The 19,818-nt window shown below is 38.6% G+C and overlaps 2 protein-coding genes across 5 annotated transcripts in view; one reads left to right on the top strand and one right to left on the bottom strand.

The window, feature by feature from the left end:
- PIBF1 (progesterone immunomodulatory binding factor 1) overlaps positions 1 to 1,707 on the bottom strand; it is a 108,680-nt gene extending 106,973 nt beyond the window's left edge. Inside the window, exon 1 of one of the 4 annotated variants that reach the window (XM_026793761.2) lies at positions 1,434 to 1,707. The gene's annotated coding sequence lies outside the window, so the exon portion shown is untranslated. Of the gene's footprint in view, positions 1 to 518; positions 1,071 to 1,210; positions 1,324 to 1,433 lie in introns of those variants that run through there. The other 3 variants (XM_074535521.1, XM_014267403.3, XM_005487494.4) reach the window with 3 other exon arrangements.
- DIS3 (DIS3 homolog, exosome endoribonuclease and 3'-5' exoribonuclease) overlaps positions 1,063 to 19,818 on the top strand; it is a 19,336-nt gene continuing 580 nt past the window's right edge. Inside the window, exons 1-20 of the mRNA XM_005487493.4 lie at positions 1,063 to 1,448; positions 3,557 to 3,714; positions 4,433 to 4,626; positions 4,739 to 4,812; positions 5,554 to 5,721; positions 6,478 to 6,642; positions 7,561 to 7,674; positions 7,764 to 7,901; positions 8,917 to 9,063; positions 9,788 to 9,904; positions 10,722 to 10,823; positions 11,406 to 11,470; positions 11,575 to 11,659; positions 12,272 to 12,399; positions 12,853 to 12,939; positions 13,599 to 13,755; positions 15,326 to 15,540; positions 16,621 to 16,789; positions 17,160 to 17,318; positions 17,730 to 17,852. Of these exons, the coding sequence (XP_005487550.2) occupies positions 1,203 to 1,448; positions 3,557 to 3,714; positions 4,433 to 4,626; positions 4,739 to 4,812; positions 5,554 to 5,721; positions 6,478 to 6,642; positions 7,561 to 7,674; positions 7,764 to 7,901; positions 8,917 to 9,063; positions 9,788 to 9,904; positions 10,722 to 10,823; positions 11,406 to 11,470; positions 11,575 to 11,659; positions 12,272 to 12,399; positions 12,853 to 12,939; positions 13,599 to 13,755; positions 15,326 to 15,540; positions 16,621 to 16,789; positions 17,160 to 17,318; positions 17,730 to 17,852 (2,811 nt within the window). The 5' untranslated portion in view covers positions 1,063 to 1,202. The remainder of the gene's footprint in view (positions 1,449 to 3,556; positions 3,715 to 4,432; positions 4,627 to 4,738; positions 4,813 to 5,553; positions 5,722 to 6,477; positions 6,643 to 7,560; positions 7,675 to 7,763; positions 7,902 to 8,916; positions 9,064 to 9,787; positions 9,905 to 10,721; positions 10,824 to 11,405; positions 11,471 to 11,574; positions 11,660 to 12,271; positions 12,400 to 12,852; positions 12,940 to 13,598; positions 13,756 to 15,325; positions 15,541 to 16,620; positions 16,790 to 17,159; positions 17,319 to 17,729; positions 17,853 to 19,818) is intronic.

The following is a 19,818-nucleotide window of genomic DNA, read 5'->3' as shown; positions in this document are numbered from 1 at the left end:
ACTAAGCAAGCAATGCTTCTCAGTATCACGTGGACTTTTTTTTTCACCCAAGAAAAACACTTTGTGAAGCTCTGGAGGGCTGCTGCCCAAGGACCCTCTTCATGAACAATCACTATCAAGCGTTTTGACTGCAATAACCCAAATACCAGTGTGAATGTAGCTTATTAGCATGTTGCTATAGTTAAAGATAGATATGCACGTTGTCAAAACCACATGCACTGAAAACTCCCGGAGCCCATTAGGCACATACAGCGCCCTACAAGAGGCATAACAGGACTTACTGGAGAAAACGATAAAGGAACACCTTGATCACAGAATCACGTAGGTTGGAAACGACCTCCGAGATCATCGTGTCCAACCTGTGACTGAATATCACCTTATCAACTCCACCATGGTACTCAGTGCCACATTCAGTCTTTCCTTAAGCACTTCCAGCGATGGTGGTGACTCCACCACCTCCCTTGGCAGCTCATTCCAATGCCTAATCACCCTCTTAGAAAATCCACCTAATGTCCAACCTTACACTCCCCTGAAGCAGCCTGAGGCTTTGTCCTCTTATCCTACGGCTGGGTGCCTGGGAGGAGAGCCCGGGCCCGATGCAGCTACGAGCTCCTTTCAAACCTCGCTGCCCTTCGCCTTCTCAGCAGCAGCAGCAGCACTGTGCTTCCCAGGCTGCTTGACCCAGCAGCCACCCGGGCTTTTACAACCACCTGGCACAGACCACGGCGCTACTTACAGACGGCGCTGCCCAGAGCCCAGCAGGGAGAGGAGCCCGGGCCAGCGACAACCGGGCTGCCCTCCTGGGGCCGCCACCACCGCCTTCCTTGCCCACGGCAGCCGGGGACAGCTCGGGAAGCGGGAATACCGTTGGTCCCGCAGGATGCCCGGAGCTGCGGAAGGCAGCGGGCAGCTGCCCCGGCGGTAACTCGGCAGCGGCAGAACTGGGGAGCAGCACCCGGGGCCGGGCCGCTCCTGGCCTCTGTCCCGCACACCCCGGGCAGCGGCGGCACTACACGCGCGCGCGCGCGCTCCCGCCTCCCCTCAGCGCGGCGGGGGCGGGGCCGCGCGCCACGCCATCACCGCGGCGACCGGGGCGCCGCTTCCGCCGCCGTTCCCGCGCCGTTCCCGCTTCCCGCGCCGTTCCCGCTTCCCGCACCGCTTCCCGCCGGCCGCGCGCTCCCCGCGGCCCCCGCGCGCTCGCCATGCTGACCTCGCGGACGTTCGTGAAGCGCACGCGGGCGGGCGCGGTGGTGAAGGTGGTGCGCGAGCACTACCTGCGCGACGACATCGCGTGCGGCGCCGCCGCGTGCCGCCTCTGCCCCCCCGCCCCGCCCGGCACCGGCGCCGGGAGCGCGCCCGGGCTGGAGGCGCGGCCCAGCGGCCCCGCCAGCAGCCTCTGCCCCGGGCCGCACTTCCTCCTGCCCGACACCAACCTGCTCCTGCACCAGGTGAGCGCCTCCGGGACGGACGGAGGGATGGTGTGGCCGCCTCAGCGCTGGGGAGGGCCCGCCGCTGCCTTCCTCTGGGCCCGACCGGGCTCCATGTGGAGGCTCCAGCCTTCCTGCACCGGCCTTGTTAAATCTCCGTGGGTGTAAGCGCCCGTGTGGGTTCCGTGTGGGTGCAGGCCTGGCTCCTCCCGTGTTTCCTGTGGCTGCTTGATCCCTGCCTGGCCAGTATTGTCTTTCCCTGCCAGCTCCTGAGGAGAAGGCTGCAGCATCAGCGAACCTGGTCTGTCTTAGGCTGTGTTCCAGTTTTATCGGGGGGGAGTATGCGTGTGATTTTTTCGTTTGTTTTGTGGTTTTCTTTTTTTGTTGTTCTTTTGTTTGGTTTGATTTTGTGGGGTTTTTTTTCTGCCTGAATCGTAGGGATAAAGAACACTATTTATTTATTTATTTATTTATTTATTTGGTTAGTTCGTTGTGGTCTGGTATGGGTATAAAAAATTCAAGCAGAGAAAGTTGGTGGACTCTCAAGTAGCGATTGGCACCTTCATGTCGTCACTGAATTTTTGGATCTTCTGTGGTCGCTGATTTTTTTCTGAGTGCCTCTTCTGCTTTTCAGGGTGTAGGTTTAGGTTCTTTTTACTGTGATGTTGATTACATGTAATGAATAGAGCGTGCGAAATCATCCCATGTAGGACTGTGGAAGCACGGGAGCAACTTCACTCTACAGCTCATCCATAGCTGTGCAGAGAATTGGGTCTGAGCTGGTCAGACAATACACTTTGAGGCTGGGAGAAATTCCCAAGCTTGATGTTTTAACTTTTTCCTTTCATTGTTTTTGAATACCTGTGCAGAAGATAGAACAGCCCTGTACACGTTGGAGATGTAAGTAATTCATAAATTCTAACATGGAGTACTCTGGAGAGGGGAACAACACTTGTATGTTTTAGCAGAGATCCCAAAAGTTGTAAGGATTTTCGTCCCAGAAGAGCAGGTCAAGGGATGTTTTCAGCCTTTCACAAGTGGACTTCTTGGTGTCCTGTTGGTGTAATTTGTATGTGAGTCCTATAGAATGCTCTGAGAATGTACCAGGGTGTGCTGAGGTGGGGATTAGGAAGGCTTGGTAAGGGTAGGGAAAGGTTTTGCCTAGAAACTGAAACACTTTTGCCACAGTAAGACTTGGCCTGGTGCTTCAGCTTATGCATATAATAATGCTGGATTTCTTTCCCTGGGAATATGGCTCTAAATCTTTCAGGTTGTGTAAACATCAAGTTCACCGGAGCTTGGTCTGGTATTGCTTTTTATTCTTTTAGCTGTGCCCTCTAGAGCCTTATGGCTGTCTCATTTTGCAGGTGGGTTTGCACAGTTTTTTGCTATGAGGTTAGGAATTTAGCTCCCTTCTTTTTCCCCCAACGAATTACATGGATTTTTGGTTTATATTTATTTCTCTGTCTTGATGTCAGGAGTTGGCAAAGAAGAGTACTGAAAATTTTAACAAAATTCTTAAAAAAGAAAAAGGTCTTTCAAAAGTAGAGAGCAGCTTGCAGAATGCCCATTGATTCACTCTATGGAAGTTAAAATTTCAGTTTAACAGTGGGATTGTTCCTGGAGAACTCAAACCTACACATGCATAGGCACCTCAGCTGTGTAAGAGTGGTTGGGTACCATTTTATGGCTTGCATTCCTCACAGAGGCAGGCAGCCTGTCAATTACATCACATTTCCCTCAGATTGTTCATAGTTGCATTTTGTTTACTAAGGATAAATTTTATAGGATCCCATTTTAGGTAAGCAAAATTTGTAGTGTATACTCGGCCTTACATTTGTCTGGAATCCTGCACACACTGGGAGTGAATTTGTTGGAAATCAGAATCCTTATCTTCACTTCAGGCCACAAAGAGGCTGGAAAATCCTATTTGACTTTTTTTTTCCCCACAAGGAGGAGAAAGCAACATCATACGCTGTCCTATTTCCCAGTGGTGAGGGAAAAAGGCAGAAGGAGAGTCACTCATTACTCATGTTAGCTTTTCATGTACTAGCCAAGGAAATATTTCCAGTCCTGTTATTGGATAGAATTAAACAATAATTTTGGTTCATTTCCATTTTGTTCCTCAGATTGATATCCTTGAAGATCCTGTTATTAAGAATGTCATTGTGCTGCAGACAGTCCTGCAAGAAGTCAGGAATCGGAGTGCGCCGGTGTACAAGCGAATTAGGGACGTGATTCAAAACAAAGAAAAACATTTCTATTCTTTCACCAATGAGCATCACAGGTAAGGACTGCAATGGGGTGTAACAAAGTTGTGCTGATATCCAGTAAAAGAAAATGGGAAACAAAACTGGAACACGTGGACTGGAAGAAAAATTACACTGGTGTCATAGAACTATATATTTCTAAGGAATCCTTTTGGGAAATAGTTGGTATTCCAGGAGGTTTTCTGTCTATAGTTGGTATAAATCCATATATATTATGTAAAGGGGGTAGAATATTGAATAATAAACACTGTTATTTTAAGTAATAAGGCACTGATTTTCCATTTTAGTGCCCTTTTAAACATATTCCAATGTTTTACCAATATTGTTAGCTTAGTCTGTAGCAGAATTCAAAAATCCATTAAGTTAGTTACAGAAAGCTCTAAGAAATGGAAATGCAATTAATTTGCCTTTATTTGTGCTCGCAATTAGTTTCCAATACTGCAGAATCACAGTTCAAGGAATCTTGAATCCACAGCCAACAGCTTGCATGCACACCTCTTCAGTTGTCTGTGAGAAGGTTGTGTTAGAAATTAACGCTTCATTCCTGTTTTCCTTTACCCATGTCTCCTGGCCCCTCAGTGGCCTCATGAGTGTTACACATAACGATGGCTACAATAATGATACTTCTGGTGTAACAGCCTTGATCTTGTTTGTCTGAAAATTTCAAGTATAGATGGATGCTGGGATTTGTTTTGGTTTGTCAAACACCCCCCTTTGTTTTTGAAATTTATTTAGAGAGACATACATCGAGCAGAATCGGGGAGAAACTGCCAATGACCGCAATGACAGAGCCATTCGGGTAGCAGTGAAATGGTACAATGAGCACTTGAAGAAAATAGAGGATGAGGAAAAGATTCAAGTTATCTTTTTAACAAATGACAGAATTAATAAAGAGAAAGCTCTGGAGGAAGGAATAACTGCTTATACATGTAAGTGAACTAGTATGTATGTTCAATTTATTGCTCAAATAAACTGAGCAGTCACTTGATACCTAAATCCCATGCATCTCTTGCATAAATATTTACATGTGTGCTTTTGTAGGTGAGGAGTATATAAAAAGCTTGACAGCTAATCCTGAGCTTGTAGATCGTCTTGCCTGTGTATCTGATGAAGGGGTATGCTTTTTGTTTTTTTTATAAAATAAATTGATCACAAATGGCTTGTAGTATAATATTGCTTACTGTATGTCAGGGTACTGACATCAATTTAGAATACAACGAGTTTGGACTTTATTATCATTTTGGCAATTTAACTTTTTGACAACTGAAAAGTAAAAAGGAAATATTGTAGCCATTTTCAGTTCTGCTTATATGCCTGTTAGTATGTATCTCATTATCTGTGAAAAGCCAGTTGCTTTAGATAACTATTGTGAGGATGAGAATAATAACAGAAACAACAAAATGAAAACAAAATATATTGCAAACCATTTAGATCTTTGTTTTGTGTCTGCTGGAAAATTTATGTTAAGTAAGTCGCTGATCAAAAGCATTTTTAATTTGGTTATTAGTTAAGTTGACATAAAAGCATGCTGCAGCTCAAATACAAGCTACATCCTCTTCTTCCTTGTGCTTTGTGTTTATCAGAATCAAGACTCATCAAAATTCTGCAGCATGTTCTTAAGTAACTGCAGGAAAACAAGAAAAGTTCCTAGAATTGCCACATTTTTATGCTTTTGATGCTTCATTAGAAAAAGTACTGCTTAATAATATTTTTATTGTTGTACATATTAATACCTACACACAGTTACAATTAGGGAGTTTGTTAGCTTGAGTGTGTTGTGTTCCAGAGCTCAGTATTAAAATTAACATGAATATAAAATACTGAAAAGATCCTCTCCTCTTTTTCTTTTCCTAAAGAAAGAAATAGAAGGTGGAAAAATAATATTCCCAGAACATATTCCTCTTAGCAAATTGCAGCAAGGAATAAAATCTGGTATTTACCTCCAAGGAACTTACAGGGCAAACAGAGAGAATTATCTTGAAGCTACTGTTTGGGTTCATGGAGATGCTGAAGAAAACAAAGAGGTGAGTTTTAATTTTACCTCCATGCAGTAAACTAACTAGCCTTAGTAATGACTTAAAATTTAATTATTTCATGGTGGCATATGTTAAAATGGAGCATATTAGTAATTTTTTACCTTTCTGTTTTTTTTCTGATGTCTGTGCCGATGTTTATAAATATTTTTATTTGTATGGGTATAGACTGCTGACATTCTGACTGTACTCTTTTTGGAAAAAAGAACAATGTATTTAAAATTACAGTTTGATAAAGTAATTGGTATTTTCCTGCCTGGTGAGGGAAGATGGGCTGTTTCCAACCCAGCAGTTAATCCATCTGTCTGCCCGCTGGATTCTCAGTTGGTGCAGTGGTACAGACACTGATTCCAAGCAGTGGCTGTTGTCTCCTCCCTCCCTATTAGTGGCAGCTGAAGGTATTTGTATCTCTTGTATTCCTCTTCCTCAGTAGTATGTGAAATCCCCTATCCTGCAAAAATATGATTGTCTGATTTAATAAAAATTAAAAAAAAAAAAAAGCAGCAAAACCATGGGGAAAACAAATTACTTATAGAAGCAATTGGAATCTTGAAATAAGATCATCTGTACTGTAAGAAATCTTGGCAGAGGAAAAAAATGCAAGACAACCATACTTTTAAAATGTTCTTTGGAATGTAAAGCCTGTCATACATGTTTACTCTTCTGTTACACTGCTCTAGATTTGGATCTTCTGTTTTCATCATCATGAATTTTTGCATTTCCATTTTGTTTTCTAAAAAAATCCAGATAATTGTACAGGGCCTGAAACATTTAAACCGAGCAATTCATGAAGATGTTGTAGCCGTGGAGCTGTTGGCAAAAGAGGAATGGGTGGCACCATCCTCAGTGGTTCTGCAGGACGACGGCCAGAATGAAGAGAACATTGAAAATGAAGAGGAGAAAGAAAACATTGTATGAAAGAAATAATTTTTCTTAACTGTGGTGTTATGGAAGAGTTGAAATCTGTGGTACCCTGACAGTGTTAGCCTTTAGCTTTATATATCCTCTTTATAAAATATGAATACAGAAATCATAAAACTTAATTGGACTTCTACAGTTGTGTTAAATACATGATGGTGGATAAAATGGATCATTTTCAATTAGTCTCTGCTAGAAATTCCCACATTACTTTATTAACTGTAATGAATCCAAAAGTTACTGCGTGGTAGTCATGTAATAATGTTGATCATTATGTACTGATATGCAGATTAGGATTTGTTAGAGTAGGTGTTGTGTCATGCTGAGAGTCACCTTTTATAGGCAATACATACATTTGGAACCTGTTGTAAAATATTTTTGGGTCTTGCAGTAATTCCACATAATCTGCATGCCTGCTCGTGCATGTGTGCCCTGTACAAGAAGATAATTTCTTTAAAAATCCGCTTATTATATTTCCACTGAATTTCATAGGAATATTTTTTAATAATTATGTAGAGAATTTTCAGGCAGTGTAAAAGGACTCCAAGAAATTAAAATAATATATTGTAAAATAACATGGAAAATATTGGTTTTTTTGGATTTTCCTAATGGACATCCTTTCAGAAAAATTAAGAACAGCAGAAAAAGGCTGCAGAACACTGTCTTCTCCCACTGTCTCTGCTAAGTCGCATTGATTCACAGTGATGTGATTTCAGTCGTGTCATTGAAAATACTGAAAATATTAAAAGTCATGCAAAGCACAGAGAGGCACAGGAGGTTCTATTTACAAAGTCATAATAGAATTTATGTCCTTATAATGGATTACAAAATGTTGCTATTAAGTTTTAAGTTACCTACTGCAGTGCAACATGAGTTCAGACAGTTTTGTATTTTTAACCTGTGTTCCACCAGCTGAAGACTTCCGTTAGCAAGGACATGCTGAGGCCCACGGGAAGAGTCGTGGGCATTATAAAACGCAACTGGCGACCGTATTGTGGGATGCTTTCCAAGTCACAGATCAAAGAGGTGAGGAAATGATCCACTTACTCCAAGTGCAGGGTTGGTTTTTCTTCTTTATTTGGAAATCAATTGTTCCTTTTTCTGGTTGTTTGTAGGCGAGGCGCCATTTGTTTACACCAGCTGATCGCAGAATTCCTCGCATTCGAATAGAAACGAGACAGGCAGATACATTGGAAGGGCAAAGAATAATTGTTGCTATTGATGGTTGGCCCAGGAATTCCAGATATCCTAATGTAAGTTTAGGCATTTTCTTTTGAACTTTTAACTACTTGTTTTTTTTAATTTCTTACATAAAATATTTTTCTGCAACTCTGAGTAACTGCAGACAGTGTTGAGATGAGATTTAAATTCTTTGAGTGCCATTTGATGGTGCAAATTAAGGAAGTCCCTAAATAATTTAATTTGCACTTGAAACCAGCTATGGGGTTATCATACTTTAAAAGTTTACTCATCTAGTTCTGCAGTGAACATATATGTGCTACTTAAGGTCCTTTATGTAGATTAACCAGAGACTTTAGTCTGGGTTCTTATAAGTGCAAATATTTTTCTCTAACTTTGCTCATTCTCGCATACCAATCACTGCTCTAGCAGATATTTGACAAATGCACCCAATGCAATCAAATTGCCAGTAGGGTAAAAGTAGTTAGTTAAAAGTTCAGCATAAAACATGGAGCCTGAATGAGAAACTGAGGACATTGCCTTCCATTTGTATTGAACAGTAGCCAGGTTTTGAAGAGTCTTCCAGTGGCTCCTGTGGGAATGCAGAGCTTGTATTGAAGCAGAGCACAGGTGTCTCCCACTAGTTTAGAGAAATGATGGGAGCATGGGGTATATGGAAGAAGCATTAAGACAAAGACAACATTACTGCAGAGAAGTGAGGGAGAAGGCAGAGTTGATGTGGTATTAGGGTGTGGGATGTGTGGCACAAGGCAAACCCACAGATAAATGAGAGTGTATTAGTTCTGCTGCTTTTGCAGCAGTGGTTTTCCTTCCTGCAAAAATGATTTCATGTTTATAAGTTTTGGAGTCTTAATTGTGGAGAATTTAGGCCCATTCTAAAAAAGAGTCTGCATGGACTCGGTTCAGATTTACTACATTAAAGATGAGAAAGTTAAACAAATTAAAAATATTGCTTCTACTGTGTAGTTTAGTACAGGAATAAGCTAAGCATTAATGTTCTTAAATACTTTTGGACAAATGGCATTGCTTGATATGTGTGTGTGTGTATGTACCTGTATTATTCCTCAGGGTCATTTTGTAAAGAATTTGGGAAGCGCTGGAGATAAAGAGACAGAGACAGAAGTTCTCCTGCTTGAACATGATGTCCCTCACCAGGCTTTTTCCCAGGCTGTCCTTAGTTTCCTACCAAAAATGCCATGGAGCATTACAGAAGAGGTAATAATTTGTAAATTATTGTAGTAATTAATGTGCCTTCCCCTTCAATGCAAACTGTGATGGTTCCTGAATATCCCAGAAATAGACAAGAAATGTTGTCCAGGACTGTTCTGTCTTAGTGGGAACTTTCAGCTGGATTGCCTATGGAAGAAAGACCTCTTCAAGTTTTTGCATTTTGGCTAAAACTGCATTTGTTGGGGATAAATATTTTAAGATAAAGATGATATTACAGGTTTTGTTAAAGAATATAAAGATAAAAGAAGTTTTTTGCAAAGGAGAGAGATAGCTGTTTTGCAAGGATAGACACTTCCAAGGTGTGCAGTTCCTTTCAATTATCTAGACAAGTAGCCTTAGAAAGCTAGACTTAGGAGCAGTCATATCCAAGACAAGTCATTCAGCTGGACATCATCTCAATTCCTCATCCTGCTAATTCTGAGATTGTGATGAAACTATGGTTGTGTTCTGATTCTCTTCCTCATTTCTGTAAAACAAAAAAAAATATTAGTACTTAATCTTCTGTGTTGTTTTTTCTATCATTGTAGTTTCTGCATATCTGTTTTGATCTTGTCATAAAACAAACAAACTGCCCAAAATGAAGTAAACATTCTGAAAATACTTAGTTGCTAGGGAAAATCTGACATAATGTGCCTTTCTCAAATGATCTTTTTTACTTGGAAAAGGAAGGTGTTCTTGAAAACAACTTTTTGTTTATTTTAAATTTCAGGATATGAAACACAGGGAGGACTTAAGGCATCTGACTGTTTGTAGTGTTGATCCACCTGGTTGTACAGATATTGACGATGCATTACATTGTAGAGAAATAGGAAATGGAAATCTAGAGGTATTGTATCAATCTAGTAATTTATTTACTTACTTCTTCCTTTATTTTACAAACAGTGCAGTAGTGGTAAATGACACATGCAAAGCTCCAGATCTGTTATAAATAAATTAATGATGTTTGCACAGCTGCAGGATGGTAATAAAAAAGGGGAGTTGTTTTGCATCAGATCAGTGTCAAAAGTGGGAATTTAGTGTCTTCTAAATTCACCCTGCTTTATCCTCATTTGGCATGAGAATTAACATAAAATTTATTTACTGCATTAGCTAAGTATTACAAACAAGGATATTTACAGCTAGGATAAGGAACTATGAATGAAGAAAAAGCTCAGCTACTGCTGTGATGCCTGTGGAGTTACTATTTCAGTTTTAAAAAGGCAGTTAAAAGCTACAGGCTTAACACCAGCTCTCCACTCCCTTATATGTGGTTCACTCAGATTGTCTTCTTTAGAAATTAATTTGGAATTTAATAGTAGGCTGTGCCAGACTAGAAAGTCCAGCAAACAGAAAAGCAAACACAAATTTGCAGTGAGTCTTGAAGAACATGGAAGAGGTTATTTGGGCCTTTAAAGTAAAGCTGCATTGGTCATGAATATAACTTTCCCCTAAATGTACAAATGCCCTTTTGTTGAATAATTGCTGCAACAGTTCACTTTTTTAATATCAGTATGATAGGTATAAACTGTCTTATTACAAAATATGGGAGCTGCTGAAAGGAACTGGGAATGGATATATTGGTTTGTAAAAATGTGGGAAAGTTTCTTTCACTCTGAAAACTGTTTCTCTTTCATGAGGTGCATAATGTGATGCTTGTTCTCTAGGTCGGTGTACATATTGCGGATGTCAGTCATTTTATTCGCCCAGGAAATGCTTTGGATGAGGAGTCAGTGAAAAGAGGAACAACAGTGTATCTGTGTGAAAAAGTAATTCTTTTCTGCAGCTTCTTGCGTGATTAAGTGGTTGGATTTTCATTGCTTTCCTCGTTTAATTCTTGGGAGTGGAGACATTCTCTCCGAACTAAGGAGAAAAAAAAAAACAGTAGACAATTTGTCTAAGACAATTTTATTTTCTGTTTTATCTTTTAAAAACCACTATCTGGACAATATCCCATTCAGCTCTGGTTTGAAGCATATTAGCATGTGGTTCTGAAATTGGAATAATGTTTTAAGTCTAGTCTGAAGTTGAAGAAGTGGCCTGGTTTTGCTTTTTCCATTGGTTTTTGTTTTTTGCTAAATCTCTGAAGATTCCTGTGATTTATATTCACTAACACTGATTTTGTAGATTTAGTCCTGGTTATTTCTTCCAGACCATGATTTCTTTTCCAAAATCACTGGTACTAAAAAGATGATAACTAAAATACATCTTGGAATGAATTTTCTTAAAGTAGCTTACTTTTCTTTCAGTATTGTGAGCTTTTTTGGCCAAAGAAAAAATATCTCTAAGCTTTTTTTACATCAAAAATCAGGAAGTTAAAATACTAACTTATTTTATTCTTTACTTTGCAGAGAATTGATATGGTTCCAGAGCTACTTAGTTCCAACTTGTGCTCTTTGAGATCTAATGTGGACAGGTATGTGTGTATGATCCATACTTTGATGCTGGCAAGAACCTACTGTTGTTTCTGTAGGGATTTTAACAGATCCCGTCCTCTCTGTCTCTCTCTCTTTTTCATAGGCTTGCATTTTCATGCATATGGGAAATGAATCATAAGGCTGAAATTCTGAAAACCAGGTTTACAAAGAGTGTTATAAATTCCAAGGTAAGTCACGTAAATATTAGTATAAATCTGAAATAAAAAGCTGTGCACTCTATTATAAAAACAATTATCAGCAGACTTCATAATAACATTTTCTTTCTGATTAATGATTTATATTTTTTTAGAATTAGAAAATGGTATTGAAATACTCAAAATAAAGAAAATGTTTGATTCTTCAGTGTTCTTCTCAGCCTATAAGGCTGAAGTGTTTATGTTTGCAGTTACTGTGTGTATGATGCATATAGGACATGGCTATGATAAGTACCAACTAATCAGTTAAATTCAGTGGATTCTATGAATGTTCAAGATGTTCCATACATTTCTAAAAATTAGACTTCCAATGTATAAAACACATATGATCAGCAAAAATAACCCCAAAAACAAACCCATGGCAAATGCCTGGTGTATCTTAATATCTTGCATAGATCTGTCCTCATTTGTATATTATACTTTGTAAATAACCAGCGTTTGGGTATTGACTGTAAAGCTTTGTATTATTGTGAACCAGGTTATGACAGCAAGCTGCATGTTCTGCAAGACAGAAAGAACTATGGGTTGTTTTTTTTTTAGTGTGTTCAGTTATGTATCATGACGTCTTGTTTCTTAAACTTCAAGGCTTCTCTTACATATGCTGAAGCACAGATGAGAATCGATTCGGCAACTATGAATGATGATATTACTACCAGCTTACGTGGACTCAACAAATTAGCAAAAATCCTGAAGAAGAAAAGAATTGATAAAGGGTAAGCTAGTCAGTGTACCTGTTACCTTTTCCCCCACCTCTTTTTCTGACTGTTCTTCCTGTCAACATATATTATGGTTCTGTGTCTATTTTTCTGGTGAAAATCTTGTGAGAAATAAGTATTTTTCCATTTTGATTTGCATAAGAATGCTTATCAATATTTCCCAAAATATATAAATTTGGGATATTAACTTTTTCTTCACAACATCAATCAATATGGATCTCATGGAGTCATAAAAGCACAACTAGAGGGTACCATTTGAAATGTTAGAAGATTCTATGGTGTGTATTCGATGACATTTCTTGTAAATTTTATTTAAAATATTAATTTTATTTTTCATTTCTCTCAATTTTAAATTAGTGTCATGGTAACCCCAGATGATGTTACAGGTTTGCAGCTCAGCTGCTGTGTCTGTCTTACTGTAATTTTTTAATACCACTTACTGTGTTGCAGAGCCTTGACACTTGCGTCACCAGAAGTTCGTTTCCACATGGACAGTGAAACTCATGATCCTATTGATCTGCAGACTAAGGAGCTGAAGTATGCATTTTATTTGTTAGTTAATTCAGGGTAGGGATGGAATTAAAGACGTGTTTAAGTAGCAATATTTAGTTCATGGTATTACAGGTACAAAGTTCCTGTAATAGTGAAGGACAGTCAGAATTAGAGGGTGGTTTGAAGTGGAGGGGACCTTGGAAACGTTCTAGTTCTAACCCCCCTGCCATGGGCCCAGATACTGCCCACTAGATGAGGTTGCTTAAAGCCCCACCCAACCTGTGCTTGAATACTTCCAATGATGGAGCATCCACAACCTCTTTAGTCAAGCTGATCCTCAGTAAGAGAATTTCTCTATTTTACTGCAGTATTTATTTAGCGACTCTTGAACTGTATGATTCATATGTGAAATTGGTAGGAAGAAGTCAAGAGGTTTATCTGTTGTTTTTTCCAGGCATTTTAATGAGCATTTTTCTTGATTGTAATGTTTTAGAATATTTCAGGATTTTTTTTTCTTCTGGCTTAGTATTTGGAACTTATAAGCATTGTTTTTAATCTTAAAATTGCTTGCCTACTTGTATAAATGTTCAAAACTACTAGTTAATATTATATAACATCATTAGGATGGTGGAATGTTTCTTCATTAGGCACTCAAAGTAAATGTCTAATGCTTTTCTAACAATATCATGTATTTATCTTGACAGAGAGACAAATTCCATGGTTGAAGAGTTCATGTTGCTTGCCAATATTTCTGTAGCACAAAAAATTTATGATGAGTTCCCAGAGTTTGCCTTGCTCCGGAAACATCCTGCTCCTCCCCCATCAAATTACGACATCCTTGTAAAGGCTGCAAAGTCCAAGGCAAGTTGTTACCCTGCTAATTAAGTGAATTAATTATGAAAAGCTGTATTTTATCTCTGGTTGGCCACCTACCTAGGAATAAGGGCTGGAAAGCAGTATTTTAAAAGTGTATCAGCTACACCTTGAAATACCTGGTATTTGTAGCAGGATAACTGTACCTCTAGGTGAAAGGTTTTAAGAAGCACAAGATTCTTTCTTTCTTAGCTAAAGGAAACATACCACTCTCTTAAGTCTTACATTGTAGTACTTGTGAGCAATGAATGTTTCTCCTTGCCAAGTCACATGTGATATTTGAGAAAGTTTTTGGCTTTGGATCACATACATTATTAATGTACTTAAAAATTGATCAGTCACATCAAATAACATGTTTCTCTTAAAGTCAGGAAGTAAGAAAATGTGCTTTAGAGTTTCCATCTTCTCCATAGATCAGCTAGAGGTTTATTTAGCCTGAAACAAGTCTAGTTTAATTAAGGAGTCTGAACAGAGAAAATTAGTTTTTCAGTTTCAGGATCTTTTATTTGAGTTAACTTGTAATTTTGTAGTTACTGTGATATACGTTCAGATTTTCTTTACCTTCAGCTCTTTCCCATCCCCTTTTTTTTTTTTTTTCTTAAGGTCTAGAGAGAAACTTCCAGATTCTCTCAATGTGACAATAGCCAAGCCTAAACCTAGCCCATTTAATTTTCCACTGCTGCAAAATTGGAATAATGATAATGATTTAATTTGAAATTATTTAATTCTGAAAATTATTTTTTTAAGTACTGTTTCATTTGGAATGCTAAATTTCTCTGCATAGGTAAACATTCTTTTAAATAAACCAAAGTGGCTTTTTTACTGCTTTTGATGCAGCCATCACAATTAGGTGTTAATATGCTTTATTTATACTTTTTTAATGAAAATGCAATTATCTTACCATAATACAGGCATCATTTGATCTCTGGATCATACTTTATTGTCAGTGCTGTATGTGACAGAAAGAGCATTCAGCTGATCATGTGATGAAATTTACCTTGTGTTTCTGGAAGTTTAAAATGCATTATGTTCACACTACCTGAATTTTTATCAGAGAGCACTTGCAAACAGGAAAAAAATGTCATACACAGTACTGGTTTTACATTTCACTTGTCCAAGTATACATTATAATAATTTTGCACAGGAAATACCATACTGTCAATTATTTACCTTGTGCTCGGATGAGAACCTTGTGTGGCATAAACTCGTGGGGTTTGTTTTACATTCTTTCTGATTTAATAAAGGGATAGAGAAATCATACCAAAGGTATATTGGTACTATTGGCATAAAGTATTTCTTAGTTTAGAATTTCTGAATTCTAGGCTACTGACTCAGCATTTCATTTTTTGCATAATACACTAATAATAAGTGTGGGACCTGTGCATGGATGGATTTTGTTTGTTTGCTTTTGTAGTAGTAGCATTCCATCCTGTTATGAGGTGCTACACCTGTGCCAGTTGCTAAGATTATCCTAGATGTGGCTGTTACATTTCTGCTTATATTCATATTTGCTAGTAATGCTTGACCTTTTTTTTTTTTTTCTTTTTTTCTCTTTCAGAATTTGGAAATTAAGACAGATTCAGCAAAAGCTTTAGCTGAATCATTAGACAAAGCTGAATCTCCTACATTCCCCTACCTAAACACACTGCTGCGAATTTTGACCACTCGCTGCATGATGCAAGCTGTTTATTTCTGCTCTGGAATGGATAATGATTTTCATCACTATGGTTTAGCCTCACCTATTTATACTCACTTTACCTCACCTATTAGAAGGTACTTGTATTTTACAAAAGCTTCAGAGAAAAGAAATAAGTGTTTTATTTGTGAAGAAATGGCGGTGTTGTGTATTTAAAAAAAAAAAGTTTCTATTCAGCATTAGATTTGAGTTGAAACAGCAGTGGCTTACGTGTCAGTCCATCTTCCTTTACACTCCCAGGTTTACTGCCCACAGCTTGTAGGGTTTAGTAACATTAAAAAATATATAATAGGAATATATCTCTAATGCACGTCTGGTGTCAGTCAGCAGTAGTCTTAGCCAGAGACTGAGGTGGAGTTTGCTCAGTCATTTTTGAGGTAGAAACTGTGTTTAAATTTTTGGGAGATTGAATTTTCCATATGAAAACACTGGTAACTGGGAACTTGCTATTGGCAACTGTTGCATGCAATGAAATAATACTTCTTGGAAAAGTATGTTAGTTTTTTCATCTGACCAAGAAGTCATTGAGTTTTGAAGAAAATAACTGTTATTGTGCTCCTTAGAACATTTAAAGTGAAATCTCTTGGACGTGGATTAAAATTCCTATGCATTTTTATGGATAATTTGTAGAATTTCTAGAAGTCCAAATGGTAAATATTAGTTCTTACCTGATATGTTAAGAAGTTCCTCACTGAAGTACCAGATGTGTTAAAATGTTCCCCGCTGAAATTCTAATTAATAAGTTACATAACAAGAAGTTCAAATGTGATTATGCTTTTCAGATCTATGGCACTGAAATACTATTCTACACTAAATTTGTCTAATTTCATGGGAAAGGGAAGGATTGGCTTAAAAAGCCACGGTGAAAGATCATTCTTTGGTCTAAAAATGCAACTTCATTTCTTTTTCTGGCACAATGAAAATTTATCTTAGCAAACATTATAACAGTATTCTGGCTCTACAGTGCATCTGTAGAGCATCTCAGCAGAGAGATGGATGCTAAATTAATAAAGGGAGTTGCCAGCAGATAGTCATTATTAGAAAAACTTAAATCTGTAATATTCACAACCAGAAACATATGTTCAGAAACTTTTTTTATTCATTTTGAAAAACTATGTCTTACTATGTCACTGATGATTTTAACCTCATCTTTGCAGGTATGCTGATATCATAGTGCACCGGCTTCTGGCAGTGGCCATAGGAGCAGACAGTACTTACCCAGAGCTCACAGATAAACACAAACTGGCAGAGATGTGTAAAAATCTCAATTACCGACATAAAATGGCACAATATGCACAAAGAGCCTCTGTGGCATTCCATACACAGGTAAGTAGTTCTGAGATGTTATGTTGAACTATGGACACTGCAAGAGCAAAATCAAGCAAGAGTACAGAAATGATAAAGGCTGAGGGATGCTTCTGACAAAAAGCTTAAAACATTATTGTGGTCATTCTGAAAAACTCAGAATGGCATCTTGAAGATTCTTTTAGTTTTGTGCTTTTATAAATCTGACTGTTTAATTCTTCGGTAATTATGAGTTATGAGGTTTATGAGATTTTTTTAAAATCTGCTTTCAGGATATGCTGTGTAAGTATCACTAAGTATAGATGTGTATTTGAATGTTTTATTTTTCTGTAATTAAGAAGGAATGTTCTAGTGCTTTTTTTCCTTATTGTGTGTTCTGCTTTTGTTACAGCTCTTCTTCAAAACCAAGGGAGTAGTCAATGAAGATGCATATATATTATTTGTAAGAAAAAATGCAGTTGTGGTTCTGATTCCCAAGTATGGGTTAGAAGGAACAGTCTTCTTTGAAGAAAAAGATAAACCAACACCAAAACTGGAGTACAACAGTGAGGTAGGTTCTTACTATTATTCTTAAGGTTTGTTCTTAAACACCTTATTTTTTGATTAGGTAAGCAAGCAGAATGACTAATCTATTCTAGTTAGATATAGAAGGGTAAGAGGAGCTTTTCAAAATGCAAGTTCATTAATCTCTTGTAGTATTGAATGCCACTTAGTCTTTGTAAGTCTAAATAAGTAGGTTCTGACACGAATTTGTTTCTGTAATAGATCGTACTGACATCTCATCTGATTAGTTACTGCAGAAAATGCATGTATCACATATTACAAGACTGAATATTCAGTATAGTAATTTTTGGTTTTTTATTTACATGTAACAGTGCTATTTTCATACAAAGGTATTTATTTGTATAAAAACATAAGCTGTTGCAAATGGTGAGTATTTATACAAAATTTGAACTTTCAGGTGCCATCACTTACTGTGGAAGACACAACATTACATATGTTTGATAAAGTTAAAGTGAACATCATGCTAGATGATTCCAACATCCAACATCAGAAAATGAGGATGGTCTTGGTAGAACCCAAGGTAAGATACAACATTCTTACCATATTATCCTTCAGTACTGTTAAAAAATCATCTTGGTAAAATTGAAATTTAACCCAGAAGAAAAAACATAATTTAGCAGCAGCTTGTAATGATTGCTTCATATCCACTCTCAATAAAACACAAGTCTGCCTTCACTGGCTGTTGAAAAGAATAGAGCCCTCTAAATTAAGACTTCTGTTCTGGGCCCATCAGGATATTTCCACTGTTGGGAATTATGATGATTTGCTGCAGTAATGTATTGCATTTTACAGTTCTGTAATCAAATGTCCCTCTGAAAATCTGCCAAAATTCAATGGGATGCTCTCGACTCCAGTGAACTACAATGTAACTGGAGTAAATGTGATGGGTGGCTCAGCTCTGTATAATTCCTGGGTGTCAATGGCAGTGCTGTCTTTCAACTCCCACAATATAAAAGTTCTCTCTTGATAATGTTTTAAGAACTCTAGTGTCCTAATAACTGTATCTAGTCTCAAAACATTTCAGTTCTAGCTTCTTTGTGCATTTGGGACACAGGGAGTTTCAACTGCTCTCGCACTTTAGGCCTAATAAGTATTTTGCATGACATGACAAAATCATGCTCTTAGAGTAAGGAACGTGTAACTTTCTTGGTAAACAGATGGTTGCATCAATTGAGTATCCCTTATCACAGAGGAAAAAGAGAACCCAAAATAAGCAAGAGCTTCTTTCTATTTATACAGTCAAACATGATTGCCTTTTTCCTTGAGAAATCACGTAAATATATCATGTTCCAAACACACGTAAATATACTCTGATCTCCAAGCTGTTGTGTGAGCCTGAACCATAGAATGGTTTGGGTTGCAAGGACCTTTAAGAGTCATGTAGTTCCAATTCCCCTGCCAGAGGCAGGGACACCTTTCATGACAACAGTTACTCAAAACCCCATCCAACCTGGCCTTGAACACTTCCAGGGATGGAGCTTCCACATCTTCTCTGTGAAACTGTTCCAGTGTCTCATCATTCAGAATAAACCATTTTTTCCTAAAACCTAGAACTAACCCACTCTTTCAAGTAGGGGCAGGGGGAAGCCATTCCCCCCTTTCCTGTCACTGGATGATGCCCATGTGAAAAGTGCCTTTTCAGCCTTCTTGTAAGCTCCCCTTGCAGGTCCTGGAAGGCTGCTCAAAGGTCTCCCTAGAATCTCTTCTCCAGGCTGAACAACCCCAACTCTATCTATTGAAGTGGAGGGAGAAGACCCACCTTTGTTGGTTCAGCATCTGACTCCGTTTATTGACTCGATCAGTCACTTTTATAACTGTGTTAATTAAGTTCATGCATATTGCAAAACCCGAGCTCACAATAGGTCAGAGATAACACACCAACCCCTCCTTTTGTTTCCAATACCAAGATTTGTGTTCTCAAAACTTAATTTTACTTTCCCAAAACAGCCAAAGATAGAATATCTACTTGTTATGAGAAAGCTGCCTGAGAACTCTGGTATGCAAGGTTCTCAAGGCCTTCATGTTTGTCACTTTTACTTGTAATTAAAAACAACCTGAGAACTTCTGCTGTTTACAGAAACAGGCTGTGAGAATTTGCTCCTCACAGCTGCCTTCTAAGCCATTTCTGAAAAAATCTCCAAAATCTATCAGCCTTTCCTCACAGGAGAGCTGCTTCATTCAGCACTCTGATAATTTTTGTGGCCCTCCTGTGGACTTGCTCCAACAGGTCCATGTCCTTGCTGTGCTGGGCCCCCAGGGCTGCATGCAGCACTGCAGGTTGGGTCAGAATCCCCTCCCTGTCCCTGCTGCCCACGCTGCTTTGGATGCAGCCCAGGACAGGACACGTTTGGCTCTCTGGGCTGTGAGCGAACATTGCTGGGTCACATTCAGCCTTTCATCCACCAGCACCCCCACATCCTTGCCAGCAGGGCTGCTCTGATCTCTCCATCCTTCACCTTCACAGGGTTGAGGTGAATCCCTGTGAT

The sequence above is a fragment of the Zonotrichia albicollis genome, chromosome 2, assembly GCF_047830755.1.
Source record: "Zonotrichia albicollis isolate bZonAlb1 chromosome 2, bZonAlb1.hap1, whole genome shotgun sequence".
In the NCBI taxonomy this organism is placed as follows: Eukaryota; Metazoa; Chordata; class Aves; order Passeriformes; family Passerellidae; genus Zonotrichia; species Zonotrichia albicollis.
Note: the sequence above shows the minus strand (reverse complement) of the source record. Positions and strands in the feature narration are given on the sequence as shown.